We start from the raw sequence: 23,940 nt of genomic DNA on the forward strand, positions 1-23,940 counted from the left end.
AGTGCCAAGCTGTTACTAAAAGTATCATCCATGATTTATTAGTCCAGACTATTTGTGATTTGGTTGAATTGTAGGTAGTTTGAGTAGAACCAACATTTGAGAATGTAAGCTGGAGAATGGAACATCTGGGTTGGAAATATCACCCACATGATATGGCATGTTTTCAGAAATGACAGAGTGTAAAAGTCCTTAACATGTGGTTTTATAGATAGAAGTTGGGAAGACATCAGACTTGGGCTCATTTTATATTTTATAACTGATTTGTTCTGGGTGCTTTCATATACTTACTTTTGCTTTTAATACTTGTAGTACACAGAGGGAATTTACTTTTTATTTATTGAACTAAGAAAAATACCTATCTGTAAAAGTAGAAACAATTTTTAAACATGCTTTTTGGTTTAGAAGAAGTCATATTTTCATCTTACAGAGAAGGCCAGGTGTGGAGAGGTGCTACCCAAAACAGTGCCCATATACTTATTCAGTGATGTGAGGCCTCTGTCCCATTTGATTGAGGTATTTCTTTAAGTTTTGTTTATCTATGATATTATTTGTTGGTGTAGATACATATCCGCATACACATTTTTTAGTTGGATGGGTTTGGCTTCAGTTCTAGCTTAGTTGCATTTTAAAATTAGGTTCATTTAATATCTGTGTTCTTATTTCTATAATAAAATACTTAAATTGATAGTATAATATCACCCCTACCTGTTTTTTTAACCTTCTAGTTAAATGTGTATTTGAAAATAAATTTTTGAGGATTCTTCTGTATAAATGAGGTCATAAAGATAAAAAAACAGCTGAGTTTTCTACAGCTGAAATTATTTCACTTATACATGTGAGTGGGTACTGGTTAGAGAACTCATTTACTCAGTGAAATTGTGGGATCTATATTTGGACACTCTAATTGCAAATCAACTCCTATAAGTTTATAATTGATAACATATTTGATCATTTGTGACACTAATCAGAATCTTATTGTTAGGCCTGTATATAATTTCTAGCAATGATAATTCTTTTGGCATTACTATACTAAAATAAGTCATGTACGTTAGAGGAAAAAGAATGAGCATAATTCTTAAAGGCCTTTCTTAATGGGGAAAGTTTTCTTATTTACTGGGGTAGCTCTGCTGATATGAAATCAGTTCATCGTCTGTTAAAGTTTGTTCACTCTGATTTTCATATGTGTATTTCAGCAAAGCAATCTTTATTTATTTATTTATTTATTTGACAGAGAGAGTGCAAGAGAGGGAACACAAGCAGGGGAAGTGGGAGAGGGAGAAGCAGGTTTCCCGCAGGGCAGGGAGCCCGATGCGGGACTCGATCCCAGGACCCTGGGATCATGACCTGAGCCGAAGGCAGACGCTTAACAACTGAGCCACCCAGGCGCCCCAGCAAAGCAATCTTTAGAATCAGTTATGACTTAATATAATAATGGGAGAATACTTTTTTTTTTAAGATACTTATTTTAGAGAGCATGCACACGCGCGCTCAGTTGCGAGCAGAGGAGGGACAAAGGTAGAGGGAGAGAGAGAATCTCAAGCCAACTAGCCGCTGAGCGTGGACTCCAGAATGGGGCTTAATCACATGACCCTGAGATCATGACCTGAGCTGAAATCAAGAGTCGGCCATTCAACCAGCTGAGCCACCCAGGTGCCCCGGGAGAATACTTTTAATAGAATAGGAATAGAGCTCTAGAATAAAGAGGTATTTTTTGGTAAATCACTTTCCATTGTTGAAAATGGTATTTGGAATTGACCAAAAATGATGACTTTTGGGATCAGTGTTTATCTAAAATAATTTTCAGAATATGTACCTGTGAATTATGTTTGAGAACCTATTATGAATTCTAAAAAGTTGTTTTATTCACACAGTTTTATACTAATTTTGATAACTAAAGAAATGTTTAGGTATATTGTATTTAACATTTATTTAAGAAAAGATACTTATTTTTCTTATGGAAGAAGACATATAACAAGTTAAACACACAGTCCTACCTCACTGTTGACAGGGTAATTGGGAAAGGTGGAAGGGGGGTCATTGCATGTTTAAAAAGTAGTCAAAATGAAGGACAAAATGGATTTAACACAAGTACAAAAGGATTCAGGGGAGGTTTCTCTAAGGAAGCTGATTTTTAAGAGTGCCCTATTCTTTGTGCTCACATACTGCATTTTTGCCATTTAACATGAATATGACCAGCTTTTTAAAGTTAAAAAAAATTTTTTTAAGATTATCAGAGTGAAATTGACTTTTTATTTGGTATACTGTTCATGAGTTTTCAATGCAAGTAAAGATTTGTTTAACCATTGCCACTGTCAGAATATAGAATAGGATATAGGATACACTAGTCAGAGCCCAGGATCACAACAGAAACTCCCTCATGCGTTCCCTTTGTGGTCACACCCTACCTCTACCTGTAAGGCCTGACAATCACTGATCTGTCTCTATCACTATCAATTTTACCTTTTCTAGAATGTCATATAAATGGAGTCATACACTATGTAACCTTTTGAGACTGACTTCTTTCATTCACCATAATGCCTCATCTAAGTTGTTTTGTATATCAAAAGGTCAATCGTATTTACTGCTGAGTATTCCATTGTATGCACATACCACAGTTTTTCTCTTCGTCTATTGGAGAACATTTGGTTTGCTTTCATTTTCTGGAATTATGAACAGAGCTGTTATAAACCTTTATGTTTTGGTCTTACTATAAATTTTCATTGCTGTTGATAAATACCTACAAGTGGGATTGCTACGTCATATGGTGGGTACGTGTATTCAGTTTTTAAGAAACTTTCAAGCTATTTTCCAAAGACACTATATTGTTTTACATTCCCCCAATCCCAGCAGGGTGTGAGAGTCCTAGTAGCTTTGCATCCTTACCAGCACTTGGTGTTGTTAGTTTTAAAAATTTAAGCCATTTCAGTAGATGTGTAGGAGTTTAAATTTGCATTTCCCTAATGGCTAATGATGTTCAGCATTGATTCATGTACTTGCCTGCCATCTGTGTGTGTATCTGTCCTCTTTGATCTGTTGAAGTCTTTTGCCCATTTTTAAAAATTTGGTTGTATTTTTTCTTAAGTTTTGAGAGTTCTTCATATATTCTGGATATAAGTCTTTGTTAAGTGTGTGATTTGCAAATATTTTCTCCCAGTATGTATCTTGTCTTTTTATTCCCTCAACATTGTATTTCCAGAGCAAAAATTTTTAATTTTGAAGTCCAGTTTATTACTTTTTTGTTTTATGGATCATTTGTTTGGTGTCATATCTAGAATGCTTTGCCCTACCCTCAGTTCATGTAGATTTTCTCCTATGTTTTCTTCTATAAAATGTTCATTGTTGAACATTTTGCACTTAGATCTGTGTTCCATTTTAAGTTAATTTTTGTGTAAGGTGTGAGGTTTAGTTCAAGGTGTTCAGTCTTTTTACGTATAGATGTCCAGTTTTTCTCAAATCATTTGTGGGAAGTCCTTTCTCCATTCGGTTGCCTTTGTACTTTTGTCAAAAATGAACTGGTAATCAGAATCACAATGAGATACCATTTTATCCTTCCTACTATAGCTGTAATAAAAAAGGCAGACAGTAACTTGTATTAGTGAGGATGTGGAAAATTGCAACCCTCATATGTTGGTGGTGGGAATATAAATTGGTGTAGCCACCTTGGAAAACCGCTTGGACTTTTTCATAAAGTTAAACATTGAGTTACCATCTAGCCCTATTCCACACCTAGATAGTATTATACCCAAGGGAAAGTAAAAACATACGTCTGCACAGAAGCTTGTATGTGAATATTAGCATAATTCATAATAGCCCCAAAATGTAAACAACCCAAATGTCTATCATCCAATGAATGGATAAATGTGAACATTGCTTGGCAAGAAAAAGAAATGTACCATTTACTATGACAAATGAAAAAAGCCAGCTACAAAAGACTATATATTATATGATACCACTTATATGAAATATTTAGAATAGGCAAATTTATGAAACAAAAAGTATATTAATGGTTGCTTAGGGCTAGGGAAGGTATGGGGGAGAATGGAAAGTGACTTAATTTTTTTGAAAAGGTTATATTTGGACATGATACAAATTTTAAAGGGTTTTCATTGAAAAATGAGTGTCCCTTTTCCTCCCTTATCATCCACTTGGATAACTTGGAGGCATTATCAGTATCTTACCATTTTGTGTGTTCACATATTGTAGACTTACACATTCCCAACCCATTATATACACAACCACTCAAATGGTAGCACATGTTCTTTTGCATCTTTCTGTCTTTTCTTAATGGCTGCAGGGCATTATATGGATATTGTGTAATTTATTGTTTTCTTTCATAATAACCATCCTAAAGGTTTTGATTTCCAATTCTTTAAGGACTTCAGGATGTTTGTTGAGCATTTTTCATGTGCTTATTGGCAATTTGTAGGAAAATCTTTGGAGAGATGTCAGTTCAAGTCCTTTGCCCATTTTTAAATTGGGTTGTCTTTTTGTTGTTGAGTTGTATGAGTTCTTTATATATTCTGGATATTAGTCCCTTAACAGATAGATGATTTGCAAATATTTTCTCCCATTCTGTGGACTGCCTTTTCACTATATTGTAATGTCCTTTGATGCACTAAAGTTTTAAATTTTGATGAAGTCATTTGTCTATTTTTTTTCTTTTGTTGCTTGTACTTTTAGTGTCATATCCAGGAAATCATTGCCAAATCCAATGTCATGAAGCTTTTCTCCTGTGTTTTCTTCTTCTTCTTTTTTTTTTTTTAAACATTTTATTTATTCATTTGAGAGAGAGAATGGGAGAGAGAGCACGAGAGGGGGGAGGGTCAGAGGGAGAAGCAGACTCCCCGCTGAGCAGGGAGCCCGATGCGGGACTCGATCCTGGGAATCCAGGATCATGACCTGAGCTGAAGGCAGTCGCTTAACCAACTGAGCCACCCAGGCGCCCTCTCCTGTGTTTTCTTCTAAGAATTTCATAGTTTCAGTTTTCATTTAGATCTTTCATCCATTTTGAGTTAATTTTTTGTATATTGTGTAAAGTTAGGGTCCAACTTTGTTCCTTTGCATGTGGCTATCCAGTTTTCCCAGTAGTGTTTGTTGAAAAGACTGTCTTTACCCCCATTGAATGGTTTGACACCATTATTGAAAATTGTTTGGATATATATGGGAGGATTTATTTCTGGGTTCTCTACCCTATTTTATGATCTATATGTCTGTCTTAATGCCAGTACTGTAGTATTTTGATAACTGTACCTTTGTAGAAAGTTTTAAAATCAAGTAGTATGAGATCTCCAACTTTGATCTTTTGTAAGATTGTTTGGCTATTCAGGGTCTCTCAAGATTGCATAGGAATTTTGGGGTGGATTTCTTCTATTGCAGCAAAATTGTTGGGATTTTGATAGGGATTGATTTGAATTTGTAGATTGCTTTGGGTAAAATGATATCTTAACAATATTAAACCCTCTAATCCATGAACACAGGATGTCTTTCCATTTACTTTGTCTTCTTTAAATTCTTTCAGCAACACAATAAGTCTTGTGTCTTCTAGGCTAAACTTACTACTATCTTTTTAATGGTATTGTAAATAGAAATTATTTTCTTAATTTTCTTTTCAGATTGTTCATTGCTGGTGTATAGAAATGCAACTTATTTTTGAGTAATTTATTAGTTTTTTAGCTATGTGTGTGTGTGTAATATTTCAGGTTTTCTACATATAAGATCGTATCATCTGCCAATAGAGATAATTTTACTTCTTCCTTTCCAATTTGGATGCTTTTTATTTTTTTTCCTTGCCTAATTGCTTTCGCTATAACTTTTTTTTTTCTTATGGACTCCTAATTATTTATTTATTTATTTATATTATTAACATATAATGTATTATTTGTTTCAGGGGTACAGGTCTGTGATTCATCAGTCTTATACCATTGCTCGTTACAACGCCTACCCCCTCCCCTCCAGCAACCCTCAGTTTGTTTCCTATGATTAAGAGTCTCTTATGGTTTGTCTCCCTCTCTGGTTTCATCTTGTTTCATTTTTTCATCTCTTCCCCTATGATCCTCTGCCTTGTTTCTTAAATTCCACATATCAGTGAGATCAAATGATAATTGTCTTTCTCTGATTGACTTATTTCGCTTAGCATCATATCCCTCTAGTTCCATCCACGTTGTTGGAAATGTCAACATTTCATTTTTCTGATGGCTGCATAACATTCCATTGTGTGTGTGTGTGTATATATATATATATATATATATGCACAGTATATCTTCTTTATCCATCTGTCGATGGACATCTTGGCTCTTTCCATAGTTTGGCTATTGTGGACATTGCTGCTATAAACATCGGGGTGCATGTACCCCTTCGGATCACTACATTTGTATCGTTGGGGTAAATACTCAATAGTGCAGTCGCTGGGTCATAGGGTAGCTCTATTTTCAACTTCTTGAGGAACCTCCATACTGTGTTCCAGAGTGGCTGCACCAGCTTGCGTTTCCACCAACAGTGTAGGAGGGTTCCCTTTTCTCCGCATCCTAGCCAACATCTGTTGTTTCCTGACTTCTTAATTTTAGCCATTCTGACTGGTGTGAGGTGGTATCTCATTGAGGTTTTGATTTGTATTTCCCTGATGCTGAGTGATGTTGAGCACTTTTTCATGTGTCTGTTGGCCATTTGGATGTCTTCTTTGCAGGAATGTCTATTCATGTCTTCTGCCCATTTCTTGATTGGATTATTTGTTTTTTGGGTGTTGAGTTTGATAAGGTCTTTATAGATTTTAGATACTAGCCCTTTATCTGATATGTCATTTGCAAATATCTTCTCCCATTTTGTCGATTGCCTTCTGATTTTATCCACTGTTTCCTTTGCTGTGCAAAAGCTTTTTATCTTGATGAAGTCCCAGTAGTTCATTTTTGCCCTTGCTTCCCTTGCCTTTGGTGATGTTTCTAAGAAGAGGTTGCTGCAGCTGAGGTCAAAGAGGTTGCTGCCTGTGTTCTCCTCAAGGATTTTGATGGATTCCTGCCTCACATTTAGGTCTTTCACCCATTTAGAGTCTGTTTTTGTGTATGGTGTAAGAAAATGGTCCAGTTTCATTCTCCTGCATGTGGCTGTCCAACACCATTTGTTGAAGAGACCGTCTTTTTGCCATTGGACATTCTTTCCTGCTTTGTCGAAGATTAGTTGACCACAGAATTGAGGGTCCATTTCTGAGTTTTGTATTCTGTTCCATTGATCTATGTGTCTGTTTTTGTGCCAGTACCATACCGTCTTGATGATTACAGCTTTGTAGTAGAGCTTTAAGTCTGGAATTGTGATGGTTTTCTTTTTCAGCATTCCTCTGGCTATTCGGGGTCTTTTCTGGTTCCATACAAATTTTAGGGTTATTTGTGCCATTTCTGTGAAAAAAATTGATGGTATTTTGATAGGGATTACATTAAATGTGTAGATTGCTCTAGGTAGCATAGACATTTTAACAATATTTGTTCTTCCAATCCATGGGCATAGAACGTTTTTCCATTTCTTTGTGTCTTCCTCAATTTCTTTCATGAGTATTCTATAGTTTTCTGAGTACAGATCCTTTGCCTCTTTGGTTAGATTTATTCCTAGGTATCTTATGGTTTTGGGTGCAATTGTAAATGGGATCAACTCCTTAATTTCTCTTTCTTTTGTCTCGTTGTTGTACAGAAATGCAACTGATTTCTGTGCATTGATTTTCTATCCTGCCACTTTACTGAATTCCTGTATGAGTTCTAGCAGTTCTGGGGTAGAGTCTTTTGGGTTTTCCACATAAAGTATCATATCATCTGCAAAGAGTGAGAGTTCGATGACTTCTTTGCCGATTTGGGTGCCTTTTATTCTTTTTGTTGTCTGATTGCTGTGGCTAGGACTTCTAGTACTATGTTGAACAGCAGTGGTGATAGTGGACATCCCTGCCGTGTTCCTGACCTTAGGGGAAGAGCTCTCAGTTTTTCCGCATTGAGAACGATATTCACTGTGGGTTTTTCATAGATGGCTTTTATGATATTGAGGTATGTACCCTCTATCCCTACACTGTACATACTGAGGTATGTACCCGCTATCCCTACAAAATCCTAATCAAGAAAGGATGCTGTACTTTGTCAGATGCTTTTTCTGCCTCTCTTGAGAGGATCATTTGGTTCTTGTCCTTTCTTTTATTAATGTAATGTATCACACTGATTGATTTGCAGATGTTGAACCAACCTTGCAGCCCAGGAATAAATCCCACTTGGTCGTGGTGAATAATCCTTTTAATGTACTGTTGGATTCTGTTGGCTAGTATTTTGGTGAGAATTTTTGCATCCATGTTCATCAGGGATATTGGTCTGTAATTCTCCTCTTTGGTGGGGTCTTTGTCTGGTTTGGGATCAAGGTAATGCTGGCCTCATAAAAAGAGTTTGGAAGTTTTCCTTCCATTTCTATTCTTTGGAACAGTTTCAGAAGAATAGGTATTAATTCTTCTTTAAATGTTTGGTAGAATTCCCCTGGGAAGCCTCTGGCCCTGGGCTCTTGTTTGTTGGGAGATTTTTGATTACAGCTTCAGTTTCCTTGCTGGTTATGGGTCTGTTTGTTTTCTGTTTCTTCTTGGTTTAGTTTTGGTAGTTTATACATCTCTAGGAATGCATCCATTTCTTCCAGATTGTATAATTTGTTGGCATATAGTTGCTCATAATATTTTCTTACAGTTGTATTTCTTCGGTGTTGGTTATGATCTTTCCTCTTTCATTCATGTTTTTATTTATTTGGGTCCTTTCTCTTCTCTTTTTGATAAGACTGGCCCAGGGGTTTATCAATCTTATTAATTCTTTCAGAGAACCAGCTCCTAGTTTCATTGACTTATTCCACTGTACTTTTGGTTTCTATTTCATTGATTTCTGCTCTAATCTTTTTTTTTTTTAATTTTTTTTCAAGATTTTATTTGTTTGACAGAGAGAGACATAATGAGAGAGGGAACACAAGGAGGGGAAACAGCAGAGGGAGAGGGAGAAGCAGGCTCCCTGCTGAGTAGGGAGCCTGATGTGCGGCTTGATCTCAGGACCCTGGGATCATGACCTGAGCCGAAGGCAGATGCTTAATGACTGAGCCACCCAGGCGCCCCTCTGCTCTAATCTTTATTATTTCTCTTCTCCTGCTGGGTTTAGGGTTTATCTGCTGTTCTTTCTCCAGCTCCTTTAGGTGCAAGGTTGGGTTGTGTATTTGAGACCTTTCTTGTTTCTTGAGAAAGGCTTGTATTGCTATATACTTCCCTTTTAGGATCTTTGCTGCACCCCAAAGATTTTGAACAGTTGTTTTCATTTTCATTTGTTTCCATGAATTTTTTAAATTCTTCTTTAATTTCCTGGTTGACCCCTTCATTCTTAGTAGGATGCTCTTTAGCCTCCATGTATTTGAGTTCTTTCCAACTTTCCTCCTGTGACTGAGTTCGAGTTTCAAAGCATTATGGTGCAAAAATATGCAGGGAATGATCCCAATCTTTTGGTACTGGTTGAGACATTATTTGTGACCCATCGCTATAACTTCTATAACTATGTTGAATAGATAGAATAGTAGACATCCTCATCTTGTTCCTGATCTTAGGGGAACAACTTTCAGTCTTTCACCATTGAGTATGATGGCAGTTTGGGTTTTTCATATGTGGCCTTCATCATATTTAGGAAGTTAGCTTCTATTCCTAGTTTATTGTTTTGTATTGTGAAGTAGTGTTGGATTTTGTCAAAAGCTTTCTCTTCATCAATTGAGTTTCGTGTGTATGACGTAAAGATTTTACTTACTTACGTTGTGAAATGTTTACTAGAGTAAGTTTTAGTAACATCTGTCACCTCATATACATAGAATAAAAAGAAATGGACAAAAAAAAGAAAAAATATTTTCTCATTATTTGTAATGGCAACCCTTAGAATTTACTATCTTACAACTTTCATATATATCATAGAGCAGCAGTAACTGTAGTCATCCATTGTACATTACCTTCCTGGTTTATTTATCTTATAACTGGAAGTTTGTACATTTGGTCCAACTTGCTCGAATTTCCCCAGCCCCCCATTTGGTAGCATTTTGTTGAGGATTTTTGCATGTATACTCATAAGGGATATTAACCTATAGTTTTCTTTTAGTGTCTGTGTCTGGTTGGCCTCACAGAATGTGTTCCTTCCTCTTTAATATTTTGAAAGAGTTTGAGAATTGATGTCAGTTTTTTCTTGAATACTTGGTAGAGTTCATCCATGAAGCCATCTATTTCTGGGCTTTTCATTGTTGAGAGGTTTTTGATTACTGATTCAGTCTCCTTACTTTTTACAGGTCTATTCAGATTTCCTATTTCTTCTTGCATCATTTTTAATCATGCATTTGTTTCTAAGAATTTGGCCATCTAGGTCATCCAGTTTGTTGGCATTCAGTTTTTCATAGTATTCTCTTATAATCCTGTTTATTTCTATAAAATAAATAGAATTGTCTCCACTTTTGTTTCTGATTTTAGTAATTTGGGTCCTCTCTCTCTTTCTTTTTCTCAGTCTAGGTAAAAACTTTGTCAGTTTTGTGGGTCTTTTCAAAAAAATCAACTTTCAATTTTGTTGATTTTTTTTCTATTGTTTTTCTATTCTCTGTTTATTTCCACTCTAATCTTAGTTCTTCCTTCCACCTGCTAGCTTTGAGTTTAGTTTACTCTTTTTCAAGTTCCTTTTAAAGCATACAGTTAAGTTATGATTTGAGATCTTTCTCCTTTTTTAATGTAGGTGTTTACTGGTATAAATTGCTTTCTTAGCAGTGCTTTCCCTGCATCCTGTAAATTTTGTTATATTGTATTTTCCATTTTCATTGGTCTCAAGGAATTTTTTTTTTTTTTTTTAAAGATTTTTTATTATTTGACAGAGCTACAACGAGAGAGGGAATACAAGCAGGGGGAGTGGGAAAGGGAGAAGCAGGCTTCCTGCCGAGCAGGGAGCCTGATACGGGGCTCGATCTCAGGACCCTGGGACCATGACCTGAGCTGAAGGCAGGTGCTTAACGACTGAGCCACCCAGGCGCCCCTCAAGGAATTTTCTAATTTGTGATATCTTCTTTGACCTCTTAAGTCAGTGTTCTGTTAAATTTCCATGCATTTGTGAATTTTTCACTTTTCCTTCTCTTACTGATTTCTAGTTTCATTTCATTGTGATTGGAGAAAGTACTTTGTAGGTTTCAAAATTTTAGAGACTTGTTTTGTGGCCTGGCATATGATCTTTCATGGAAATGTTCCATGTTCTCCTTAGAAGAATATGTATTCTTTTTTAAAAGATTTTATTTATTTATTTGAGAGAGAATGAGACAGAGAGAGAGCATGAGAGGGGGGAGGGTCAGAGGGAGAAGCAGTCTCCCTGCTGAGCAGGGAGCCCGATGCCAGACTTGATCCTGGGACTCCAAGATCATGACCTGAGCTGAAGGCAGTCGATTAACCAACTGAGCCACCCAGGTGCCCCAGAAGAATATGTATTCTTTTGGGTAGAGTGTTCTGCACATATATGTTAGGGTCATTTGATCTATAATTTTGTTCAAATCTTCTATTATTGCTCTTATTTCCAGTTGTTCAATCCTTTGTTGTAAGTAGAGTATTGACATCTCCAATTTTTATTGGAGGACTGTCTATTTTTCCTTTGGATTCTGTCAATTTTATCTTCATATATTTGGTGCTACGTTGTTAGGTGTGTATATGTTTATAACCGTTATATTTTCTTGATAGATTGAAATTTTTATCAATATAAAATATCGTTTGTCTCATATAACTTTTTTGACTTAATATATTTTATCTCATTATATAGCCCCTCCAGTTCTCTTTTGGTTACTATTTGCATGGAATTATCTTTTCCATCTTTTCACTTTCAATCTGTGTCCTAAGATCTAAAGTGAGTCTCTTGTTGACCACATATAGTTGGATCCTGGGTTTGTTGTTTTTGTTTTTTTTTTTTAACTTTTAAAAAATCCATTCTGCCAATCCATGCCTTCTGTAGGGTTTATAATAACTATTTATAGGGCGGGATTTACTTTTGCCATTTTTAAAATTTGTTTTCTCTATGTCTTACACCTTTGGGTCTCATTTCCTTCATTACTGCCTTCCTTTGTGTTTAGTTGATTTTTTTGTAGTAAAACATTTGATTCCCTTTTCACTTATTTTATTAATATTTTATAGATATATTCTTTGTGGTTACTGTGGATATTACATATAACATCCTAAGGTTATAATAATGTGTTTTGAATAGATTCCAACTTAACTTCAGTCACATGTGAAAACTATTTCTGTACAGCTCTGTCTTCATCTTTAAATTATTGATGTTACAAATTACATCTTTATACATTATGTACCTGTTAACATAGATTTATAATGATTTTTTATGCATTTCTCTTTATATCCTGTAGTAAATAAAAAGTGGAGTTGCAAACCATAATGACAGTAATACTGGTTTTTGTTTTTGCCCATGTTTACCTTTAGTGGAAATTATTTTTACCTTCATATGGCCTTGAGTTATTGTCTAGTGGCTGTTCATTTCAATCTGAAGAATTCTCCTTAGCATTTCTTGTAGAGCAGGTCTAATGATAAGGATCTCCTTCAGCTTTTATTTATCTGGAAATGTCTCCATTTCTTTCTCATTTTTGAAGGATAGTTGCTGGATATAGGATTCTCAGTGGATCGTTTTTTTCTCTCAGCACTTTAAATGTTTCAACTCACTGCCTTCCAGGTTTTAAGGTTTCTGCTGAGAAATCTGCTTATATTCTCCTTGAGGATCCCTTATATGTGATAAATTGCTTTTCTCTTGCTGCTTTCAAGATTCTCTCTTTGTCTCTCAGGTGTGATTATTATCTTGGTGTGGGTGTCCAGGTTTACTTTCCTTATAGTTAGTTGAGCTTTTTGGATTTGGAGAGTCATGTCTTTTGTCAAATTCTAGAACTTTTTGGCCGTTATTTCTTCTAATAATCTCTTTGCCACTTTCTTCCTTTTGAGACTCCCTTAATGTGTATATTGGTCTGTTTGATAATAACCCATATGTCCCCTGGGCTTAGTTCCCTTTTCTTCATTCTCTTCTCTTTCTTTTTCTTAGACTTTGGTAATTTCAAATGCCCAGTCTTCAGGTTCACTGATTGTTTCATCTGCTTTCTCAAATATGCTGTTGAGTCCCTGTGGTGACTTTTTCAATTTAGTTACTAAATTTTCCCACTCTAGAATTTGTTTGGTTCCTTTTTATAATTTCTGTCTCTTCCTTGATATTCTCATTTTGTTCATGCATTATTTTCTTTATATCCTTTAGTTCTTTTTGTGTTTCCCTTCATTGAGCATATTGAAGGCAGTTATGTTCAAGTCTTTGTTTAGTACACCTGATGCCTTTGTTTCTTTAGGGACAGTTTCTGGAGATGTATTTTGTTCTTTTGAAATGGGCTGTGTTTTCTTATTTATTGTATGCCTTTTGATTTTTGGTGAAATTTTTAATTTTTGATGGGCATTTGTGAAAACAGCTATTTTTCCCAGTCTTTGCAGGTTGATGAGGATTTCGGAATAAGGTAGGTATGCTCTGAGCTTTCTTATCAACCCAGACTGAAAGGTTATGGTCTTTCCTGTTTTTTCTGAGCATATAATGTTTCTTGGGCCTGTGGGATTTTCTTAATATCCTGTATATGTAGCTGCTTTTGAATATTTTAATTTACAAAGATTCTCCCTCTGCTTCTTTTTGCAATCTCAGGTTGTATGTTGTGTGGCTTTGCCCCTAATTTTCTGTGCCCGGTGTCTGCGGGTCTCTAGTCTCCCTGCAGTCTCCCTGCAGCTTTCATGATCAGTGCCAGTTAATTTCCTCCCACTGAAGTCTGCTTTAGGTGAGACACATACCATTTCTTTAGTCAGCCCCTAGACAAATCAGAATGTTGCAGATAAGGTCTAGTCTATTCTCTGTGGTTCAAGGAAGGGAATTGGGATCTGGGCTGCCACATTGCCCAGACCAAAACTGCTTCCCACTGGGGAAGGGGGTGGGGAAAGGCAAGTAAAAATGCCTTGAAATTTCCTGCTGTTTTGATTGTGACTTTTTCTTGGTTGGGTGTTTGCTTGGTTGATGTAGACCTTTGACTGTTTTCCAGAGCTCTTGTAGGTATTTTAGTTAGCTTCTGGTTGTTCTTGGATGTTTTATGGTTGGGAGGGTGGGGGGATAAGGGCTTCGAGCTTTTTAGTCTATAATTTTGCTTCTTATCATTGTTTTAAGGGAAGATTTTATTTTCCTTTGAGCATGGGAAATTTTTGAGCATGTTTGCAGTAAATGTACTGAGTGATTAATGGTTCAAGAGAAATGATAAAAGATCCTGGATGCGATGACATTAAAAACACAGAAAATGTAGCTTTGGAAAGTGTCAATGAAAAAGAGAAAGAGGCCAGGATGGATGAAGAATATTTGAGTTAGAGAAGTTAAAGATTTAAATTTTCACAGAAGTAAAATTAAGTTTATTCAGAAGTGGGAGAGATTAGAAGGTTTGGAAGTATTTGTGGAATATGTGTTTTGGGAAATGTGATATGGCCATCAGCAGTTTTATGATTTAATTTATGAGGCAATATGTGTGTTTTTGAGTATCTTTAGTGGGGCATACATATTTTAAGTGCATTGATATTTTGTTATGACTTATGATTTTGGTTTTACAATTTATAATTTGGTTTTATCTCTATAATACTATGTAATATTTATATTTAAATATATGTACTTATGATTTGGGTTTTTTCTATATAAGAAATGTATATAGCTTGGGGCCCTGGGTGGCTCAGTTGGTTAAGTGCTCAACTCTTGGTTTTGGCTCAGCTCATGATCTCATGGGGTCATGAGATTGAGCCCCACATCAGGCTCCATCAAAGCTCTGCACTCATCAGGGAGTCTGCTTTAAGGTTCTCTCTCTGCCCCTCCCCCCACCTGCAATCTCTCGCTCTTTCTCTCTAAATAAATCTTTTTAAAAAAAATGTATGTTGCTTTAAAACATCGTATATCTTCTTAAAACATAATGAAAAAGTATCAGGGTCTTACTCAGCTCCCATTTCCCATTCTCCAGAGGTAATTACTTTCAGTCTTTTGGCTGTTCTTTTCTTTTTTTTTTTTTTAATTGTTCTTTTCTTTTTATCCATATTTCCCATGTTATTTGCATATTCTATTTTCTTGACCTTTTTTCAGATGTTGTAGTATTTGTTAGCTCCCTGCCTATAGTTAAAGACTAGCATTTAAATCATTTACATGTCCTTCTTTCGGTCTCTGCTCCCCAAACTTTTTAATATTATTTGATTATAATTTTTGTTAAATCAGTGTTCATGTTTACATGTAATTCCATTTCCATTCTTGTATAGCTTTTCATTTGAAGTTAACTGCTTTTTATTTGTTTGTTGTGTAATGACATGTGGCTGTTCACTCATACATTTTGATTTTATTCTTAGAGATCTCTGTACTAGAGTTCTTCACAGGCTTGCTTTGATTTGGACTAGCTTCCATCTTGAAAAAAGGACAGCTATCTTCCTGGTATCTTCCTTTACCATTATACCACGTCTTTATCTCCTATTTATTCTCTGTTCGTTGGTTCCCATGGCATCTTCTTTTAGGTCTTACTCATTTTGTTGGGGTATATAGCCTTTAGTAACTTTCTGGGAAGGTGTGTAGGAGATATATTTTTTAAAATTTTGCATGTCTGAAAATATTTTTTATACTCTTTCTGTAACCAGACTGTGATAATTCTGTGTTTTAAGCAATTTTTCCTTCAGAAGTTTGAAGATATTATCTTGTTACTTTCTGTCTTGTATATTGCTTTTGCAAAAGCTGATGCCATTCTTGTTTCTGTGTATGTAACTTTTGTTTTTGTTTTTTTTTTTAGAAGCTCTAGGTTTCTGTCTTTATTCCCCATGATCTGAAATGCCACATTGATATACCTTGTTGTGTATCTTTTAAAATTTGTTTATTGGGTTCTTCCAGTGTAGAGATGCATGTCCTGCAGTTCTGGAAAATTTTTAATATTATTTCTTTAATAATTTCCTTCTCCTGTTATTCATCTCTTTCTTATAAGTTTTGAAGTGATTTCTTTTTATCTTTGGAATCGTGGATTTTTAAAAAATTTCTGTATATTTTAATTCCCACGAGCTCTGTGTTTTTGTTTTGTTGTTATTTTTTGAATGTCCCTTTGGTGTAGCATACTGTTCTTGTTTCATGAGTACAATACTGTTCTTTTAGGAATTAGTTTTTCTTTTAAAGTTTTCTTTATGCATTGCCTTTGTTTCCTCTGCGGTGCTTCTTATATTTTTTCCTCCCTCCCTCCCTTCCTTCCTCTTTGACATTAATAGTGAAGACTCTTCAAATATTTGGTGATCCTTGGCTAACCATTTATACTTAAGAGGCAAGTACTGTTAAGAAGCTGTGTGTATGGATTGAGTTTGATTATTAGGCTTTTATGTAGAGAGTTCAGGTGGCAAACTGATTTTGTTTCATTAAGGAATCTACAAATATCCGCCGTTTGGGGCTTAATCAGCATCCTACAAAAGAATTTTCTAGTCTTTATCTTAGTGTTTTGGGAATCAGGCTAGATGTTTCAGGACTGTTTTTAGTAAGACTTAGTAAGACTCTTCAAACTTTGATTCACATCTTTGTTTTAGCTCATGCTTTCATTCAGAAGTATTTCCAAGAGAATTCTTTCCAGGTCTGACAGCCCAGATTGACTTGCTGCAGCTTTCCCTTGCTGCAGTTAGGGTTCAGCATTTTCTGTTGAACAAAGTCAGTCATCACTTGTCCAGTTTCCAAAACTTGGTTGACATCACTTGTCATTTCTTTTCTCTTTTCCCATTAGCTTTGTCTTTTATGCCTTTGATAAAAATACTTAGTGTTGTTTTAATGAGGTATGGGGAAAAAGTAAATATGAAGTGCATGAATTCAATCTCTTGTTAAATCAGAAGTATAAACCTTGGAACTAGTTTAAGGAGAGATCCTGTACAGAGGTTTGTGAGCATTTCCACCAGGGGGCATGTCCTATTGAAACCGTTGAAAGAATACTGAAAAATTTCAGCACACAGAAGGTTGAGAATGGAGTGGTCACAAAGGATTCAGAAGAGAGTTGTCTTTATAGACTGGATCCTATTTAGTACATATGAGTATATGGCTAGGCAAGAAGACCGCTCTCATGAATGATGTTTGTAACTTTTATTGAGGCTTTGTAAATTTTATTACATCCATAACTTTGTTCCTTTCAAATATATGTAACTCCACAAGCTATAAACTAAATATTTCTAAATATTTGGTCCTACTTAGTGAATAGTGTATATCATTTATCTTAGATGAAAATGATTCTGCTCAAGTTTTTAAGAGCTTGTAGATTTTCTTTTCTAGTTTAAAGATGGTCTTTAGAATTTGCACTATTAGTTTGCTTTCAGTCTCCTTTTTCATAGTTGGTGCAAAGAATCTCAGCTAGTTCTGGACAAATTATATTATAGATTCTGAATTAGTGAAGATTTTAAAATACTAGGTTATACTTGGTGCAGAAATAACATGCAGCCTGGTTTTGTCAGCAGAACAAGTAATGACTGTATTGAATTCTTTACTTTTGAAAGCCTATAAAATTTGATTTCTGATTTTTAGTTAAAATTATCATTGTTTGAAAACAGTCTTTTGTTCTCCTTTCCTCCAAATTATTTTCTTTCTCAAATTTTAGTTGTTTTTATTTTTACCTTTTTTTGGTATATATGGAGTCACAGGTATCCCATTTTTTGAAAGTTTGTGTTAGTCACTTCACTTGTATGAGAGACTGATGTTAGTACCTTGTTTTTCCTAACTGAAAGAAATCTGAAGGGAATTTTCACTTTTATGAAGAAAGGTGAAAAGCAAAAATAGCATTTAAAAGTGCTTATTTTGCAGCAAGCCTTACAGGGCCAGCATGTACTCTAAACACCTTCAAGCACCTTCCCTGGAATGATACTCAGCATCAAGCCACCATAACTTTGAACTCTGTGGGCAGGCGTGCTTTATCTTGTTAGCAAGGTGTGTCCTAAGGTATCAGAAAAGCCTAATAGATTATTTTTTAGGTCTGTGAATACTCAAAAACTTTTCCTTATATGTTAATGGTAATTGCTTCTTCTCTTTATACCATTTTGGCTTACAAAAGTTTTCGTAGGAATGCTATGGTTTCAGATAGTGGGGGAATCCTGTACTTTCTTCTGTACTTTTCACAGATGTGTGTTTGATCCAACTGAACTTCAGTTTTCTTTTGCCCAGAACAATTGATTATTAGAATGTATGAGATTAAAACTAGTACAGATATTGTCCATATTAAAAAGTATATTTTCTGTTCTCTAAACAGGTTGTTATTCACTATGATTTCAGTGTGGTTTGAAATCTCGCTTAATAGATTTTAACTGGGTTATGTTTAGGATGTTGATTGAGTCTATTTACATGATTTGTTTTTAGTGACCTACGTCTGTTTCATCTCTTAACAAAAAAGTTTGGAGAATAGGGTACAGAAAGCTTTAGTGAAAAATGTAAAATCATGGTTAATAATGTTAAGTCTCAGAGTTAGAGAAAGAAACATAATTAAGTTATTCTGATTTTTTAAATATTATTCTTTTGAACTAACCTGTAGATAATGAATTTTATTTTGACTTGTTATTTATTTTGTGCAAAATCAGTATCAGCACTTATCCTGCTGTATTCTGAGCAACCAGCTTTTTGTTGCTATTTTTTTTTAGCACTGGTCCAGCTTTCTTTTTTCTTGTCTTAAAACTTCTATATAGTTATCTAATTCTTTGTTTCTAAACATAGAACTTACATGATGTTTTCATAGTATTATACTTAATAGTATCTGTGCCCATGTTTAATGTACATCACAGATAGAATGTACATCTTTGTATTAAATATATTCGTGATGATGATGGTGGTGGTGGTAATTGGAGTTATTTCTGGGATTCTGTTATAAAATACGTGATCTTGAGATCTGATTCTCTAACTTTGTGATAGTGGTTCATTATTAATGTATGGTTGAAAAGAGCTTTTCTCAATTTAAAGAGGGAAATATAAGTGTGTGATATATCTTTTGTTTTCCTAATTACCCTTTCTGTAAAACATTCTTTAGCTTCTTAAATGGAATAGTCACACAACTTTTTCTAACATGTATGACTTAGGACGAGTTTCCTTTAAAATCAACAACAGTTGATTGAAAGTTAAGTCCTATAATATATAAGGGCCTCAATGAACAATCTGTTCTCTCCACATTGACAAGCCAAGGCTTCCCGGGATACCTTCAGCTTAGTTGCACAGTATTTAGATGTGGATAGACTTTTAAAAATGTACTTAGCTTACCTACCTGCCATTTTTAATATTTTCCAGTCTTCTTGAAAAAAGTTATTGATTTGACCTCCTACCTAAAATCATGTTCTTTGGATCTAAAGCTGGTTAGACACATTATCTGACTGAGTTTACTGAAGCAAAAACATTCCATAACCTTAACCTTTTCCCTGACCCCCTGCTTTTAACAACTGCCGACACAGTTTTATGCTGTTCTGTGACCATGCTCGGATGAAACCTGTCAAACAGCTCCTTGAGTTATTAGGCTGTCTGAGTCTGACCTTTCTGCAATCAAAGATATATGACTTAAGGGCTCAGATTTGCCATGGCAACCGCTCCAATTTGCTGCCGTGAGAAAAGGTCTAATTGTTGCAGGAATTTAATGATCTACAGCGGCATCGGGGCTGCGAGGCTTTATGAACTGTTTACACCGTCATTTTCATTTGGTTAATGCAGTCTTTTCTTTGTAACCCATTCATGGCTAGAGCACAAGTGCTGGTGTTTCATTTAAACTAGCATTGCGTATCACGAAAGCTGTGTCAGAAAATGTGCCGCTGTTTGAAAAGCCCTTCACATGGGCTGATATTTCACTTTGAACACCCTGCCTTATTTTCATGCTTTTAAAAGATATTTTAACTGCTTAGACCTTTGCCAGACCTACATTCATCATTGGCAGAGAAGGGACTGTATACTTTTCTCCTCCATCCCCTCCTGAGCTGCTTACTGATTGAGTGCCTGTTGTCAAACAGTAGGAAATCACCCAGCATCCGGGGGAGGACGTATCAGATTACTCTCTATTATTCTTTATCAGTGCCTGTCCTTAAAAAATTCTATATTTGGAGATCATTCAGCTTACAATTATGATTAGAAATCCCCTGCATTTTGGATGGTGCTGTTGGCTGCATAACAGAGAGATTTCTACTTCAATCCGAGAAACATGAATTACTTGTTGCATTTGTCCAGTATTAGATAGAGAAATGTTTATGTCCATTCCCAAATTAAGTTTTTTCTTCAAATAAATTAATGGAGGGTGATATTTAGGAGAAATTGAAAGTGTATAGATTGTATTACTATGCAGTTATTAAAATTTAAAGTTGGAAAATGGATGATAATATGCCATAAAAATTTTATATTTTCAGTTGTTTAATTCAGGAATGTTTCTGTACTGAAGCAAAATAACAGATTTCAGTCTGTTCTATCCTTTTGTTATAAAGCTGGATAAAAATTATACAAACTATTGTGAAACACTGTGTTATGTGTGATAGTCCAAATAGGTGGTGGTTCTGGAGGAATTTGGTCGTACCGTGCACAGCTGTAATCGCATTCTGCATTCTGTAATGTAGAGAAAAATGTTAGTAGACAGACACCTTAGTAACAGAGTCACATACTATGTATATCACAAAAAACCCACAGTGTGACTATACTGTTAAGTCCATTGAAAATGAAAATAAAGATAAGGTAAGAGTCTTTTCTAAAGCATTATTAATTAGTCATTATATTTGCAGTATGATAGGAGTATAGTTAAAATGATACTGTAGGTCTTACATATGCCACGTTTTACATAATGGTTGTGTTGTTTATTTCAGATGTAAGAAAAACAATAGATGATTTAAAAAAAGTGATGAAAAATTTTGAATCCAGAGTTGAATTCACAGAAGATTTGCAGAAAATGAGTGATGTGAGTATTGGTTTTCAATCTTCTAGTTTTTTTAGAACAGTCTTTATGTTGAAAAAAAATCTTACAGCCCTGGAACAAATCCCTTGTTTCAGTTGCTTTCAGGCATTTTTCTAGGTTGTATGATTGCACTTATAAGAATTTTAATGTATTGAAGATTCAAATTGTTAATGGGCTTTTTTTGTTTAAAAAATTAGGCTGCAGGCGATATTGTTGACATAAGAGAAGAAATTAAAAGTGACTTTGAATTTAAAGGTAAGCAGTAAGATTGTTTTATGTCTGGGTATTTAAATATTTGCCATTTGTGTTGATTTTCAGGGACTCTTATGTGAGATATTTAGGATTATATGATACTGTTTCATTTATTCTTTATTATTATTATGTTTTTATAACTTTGGTATAAATCATATGTTTTAATGTATTTTAAAATATGAACATGAGAAGAGAAATAACTTTTTGATGAAAAACTTGATTCCTGGCTGATCTATTTTAAGTGGTGAGATGACATGGCTTTCTTCAAAGTTGTGATGATCCAAATATCTCAAATTCAGAAGATGTATATTCTGTACACTGGTCTGCTCCTAATTTGATCATTGACTTTGAGTCATAATATATCTTTTGCTAGTTCTTCTTCTTTTAAAAGTTTAGCTTTAGATGTTGGTTTTGGAAGAAAGAATGAAGACAATCTAAGCATTTCTCAGCCATTCATTTTGTGTTGCCTGCAGTGGCATTCCGGACACAGGGGCTTTCCCAGGCTCACCTGATAGCCTTCTCTTGCCAAGGATGGGTTTGTATGCTTGGGTTTACTTCAGTAAAGGCAGCAAGTGAGTGATTCCCCAGTCAGTTGTAATGTGTTACAGTAGTGAAATTTTTAAAAGTATTACATCAATGGTTTATAATTTTTTTTTTTTAAAGATTTTATTTATTGATTTTGAGAGAGAGAGAATGAGAGACAGAGAGTATGAGAGGGAGGAGGGTCAGAGGGAGAAGCAGACTTCCTGCCAAGCAGGGAGCTCGATACGGGACTCGATCCCAGGACTCCAGGATCATGACCTGAGCCGAAGGCAGTCGCTTAACCAACTGAGCCACCCAGGCGCCCCATAAATGGTTTATAATTTGCTGCTGTAGAAAACTGTTACTTTTAACATTATTTTGATTTTTTTTAAAGTCCATTTTTTTTAAGTAATTAACTCTGAAGAGAACTTACTGGTTGAAACAGACATAATTTTAGAAGCCATATTCTAGTCATACTCTCTCTACTAATAGGGCATCAAAATTAATATCAAGTGGCTTTAGAAGGTGAAATAAAGGAGACATATTTTAGTTAAAGAACAGAAAGACAAGTTACAATTTTTGTTTGTGATGACCAATGAAAGATTTTTGTGTTTTACAGGGCTAAAATATGAAACTTGCTAATAGTGCTTTATCAATGATAGTTACAGAGAATAATAGGCCATGAAACATAATTTTGGTATTTTCAGATTTAGGAGACAGTGTTCTACTTTTGAATATATGGTGGAGGTCATCTGTTAACCATATCTCGTAACAGCATTTTAGACTTCTTCCCCATTGCCTTCTTCAAAGCTATAATACGCTTTATAAAAAAGTCCATTTTTTTCAAATGAAAAGCAAATGGATTTGAGTTCAGATTTTCTTTATCTCCTGCCCTCACATGAGAATTACAAATAAGATAAAGCAATTTAAAATGTAGAAATGTTCATATATAAAATTATAGTCCAACTTTCTAGGGATTAGCCTCCATAGATTCCTCCGAGGGTATTCATGCCTGGCAGTGTCTTAGAGTTGAAAGTATCATGTGACAAGGCTTTGATGTGTTACTTTAGTAACTAAATTCTCTTGAGTAAGAATGGAAGATATGTATTATTTGTGTTGAATTTTTTGTTATAAGTAGGGTACCTTGTGACCATTTCTACTTACACATTTTTGAAGCTCTCAGGTAGCTCTTCACGGTCTTTAATGTGCATATGAATCCTCTTGGGCTCTTGTTAAAACACAAGGTTGTGATTTGGCAGATCTGGGGTGGCCCTGAGTGTCAATACTTCTGAAATGTTCTGCAAGGATACCAGTGGTGCTGGTCCTTGGACCACACTTTGAGTAGCAAGATTATGAGATAGATACATCTTGGAGTTGTCTTTGCTTACCTTTAAAACCATCCCTCTCTCTGTCTCAACATCCCCTCTCCCCTAAAGAAAGTCTCATTAAATCTACGTTTATGCCTTTTTAAAGTTGGCCATTAATAGCCATGTCTTTCCTTTTTTTTTTTTTAAATAGCAAAACACCGAATTGCGCATAAACCTCACTCCAAACCAAAAACTTCAGATATTTTTGAAGCAGATTTTGCAAATGATGTAAAATCCAAGGATTTGCTTGCTGATAAGGAACTGTGGGCTCGACTTGAAGAACTAGAGAGACAAGAAGAATTGCTGGGTGAACTTGATAGGTACCTAATGACAAATTATCTTTCCAAGAGAATTTGTTTCTAAACACATTTCCTTGTTAATCTCTTTCCTCATTAATAAAACAATACATGTTAATTGAAGAAAATATAGAAAGGTATAATATATTAAAATATCAATAATCCTACCACTCTAAAATAAATATTTACTTCTTTAGAATATTTTCTTTTAGGGCTGTACATTCATGTACATGCCCATGCGTATGTGTGTGTGTACAGAAATACTTAATATTCCTGTTTTTTTAATTATAAGATTTCAGCCGTATTTTATATAATGAAGTCCTAAGATATATCATATAGTCGACTTCCAATAATTATGGATGTTTTATATATTACATTTTAAATGAAATATTTTTATACTCTAGTCAGGATAATGCTGTATATTTGCATGACTTGTTAAAGAAAAACTTGCTCTGGATTTGTTACTGTAAAAGGTTTATTCTTGCTTTCCTTTGCAAACTTTTCTGTTTATTGAGCAGACAGTT

At 34.9% G+C, this 23,940-nt stretch overlaps 1 protein-coding gene across 1 annotated transcript in view; it reads left to right on the forward strand.

Moving 5' to 3' along the window:
* URI1 (URI1 prefoldin like chaperone) overlaps positions 1 to 23,940 on the forward strand; it is a 74,276-nt gene that overhangs the window by 41,349 nt on the left and 8,987 nt on the right. Inside the window, exons 5-7 of the mRNA XM_081806657.1 lie at positions 20,891 to 20,982; positions 21,177 to 21,234; positions 23,272 to 23,440. Of these exons, the coding sequence (XP_081662783.1) occupies positions 20,891 to 20,982; positions 21,177 to 21,234; positions 23,272 to 23,440 (319 nt within the window). The remainder of the gene's footprint in view (positions 1 to 20,890; positions 20,983 to 21,176; positions 21,235 to 23,271; positions 23,441 to 23,940) is intronic.

This window comes from Leptonychotes weddellii, chromosome 16 (genome assembly GCF_054177405.1).
Source record: "Leptonychotes weddellii isolate Sample4059 chromosome 16, ASM5417740v2, whole genome shotgun sequence".
NCBI classification, from domain to species: domain Eukaryota; kingdom Metazoa; phylum Chordata; class Mammalia; order Carnivora; family Phocidae; genus Leptonychotes; species Leptonychotes weddellii.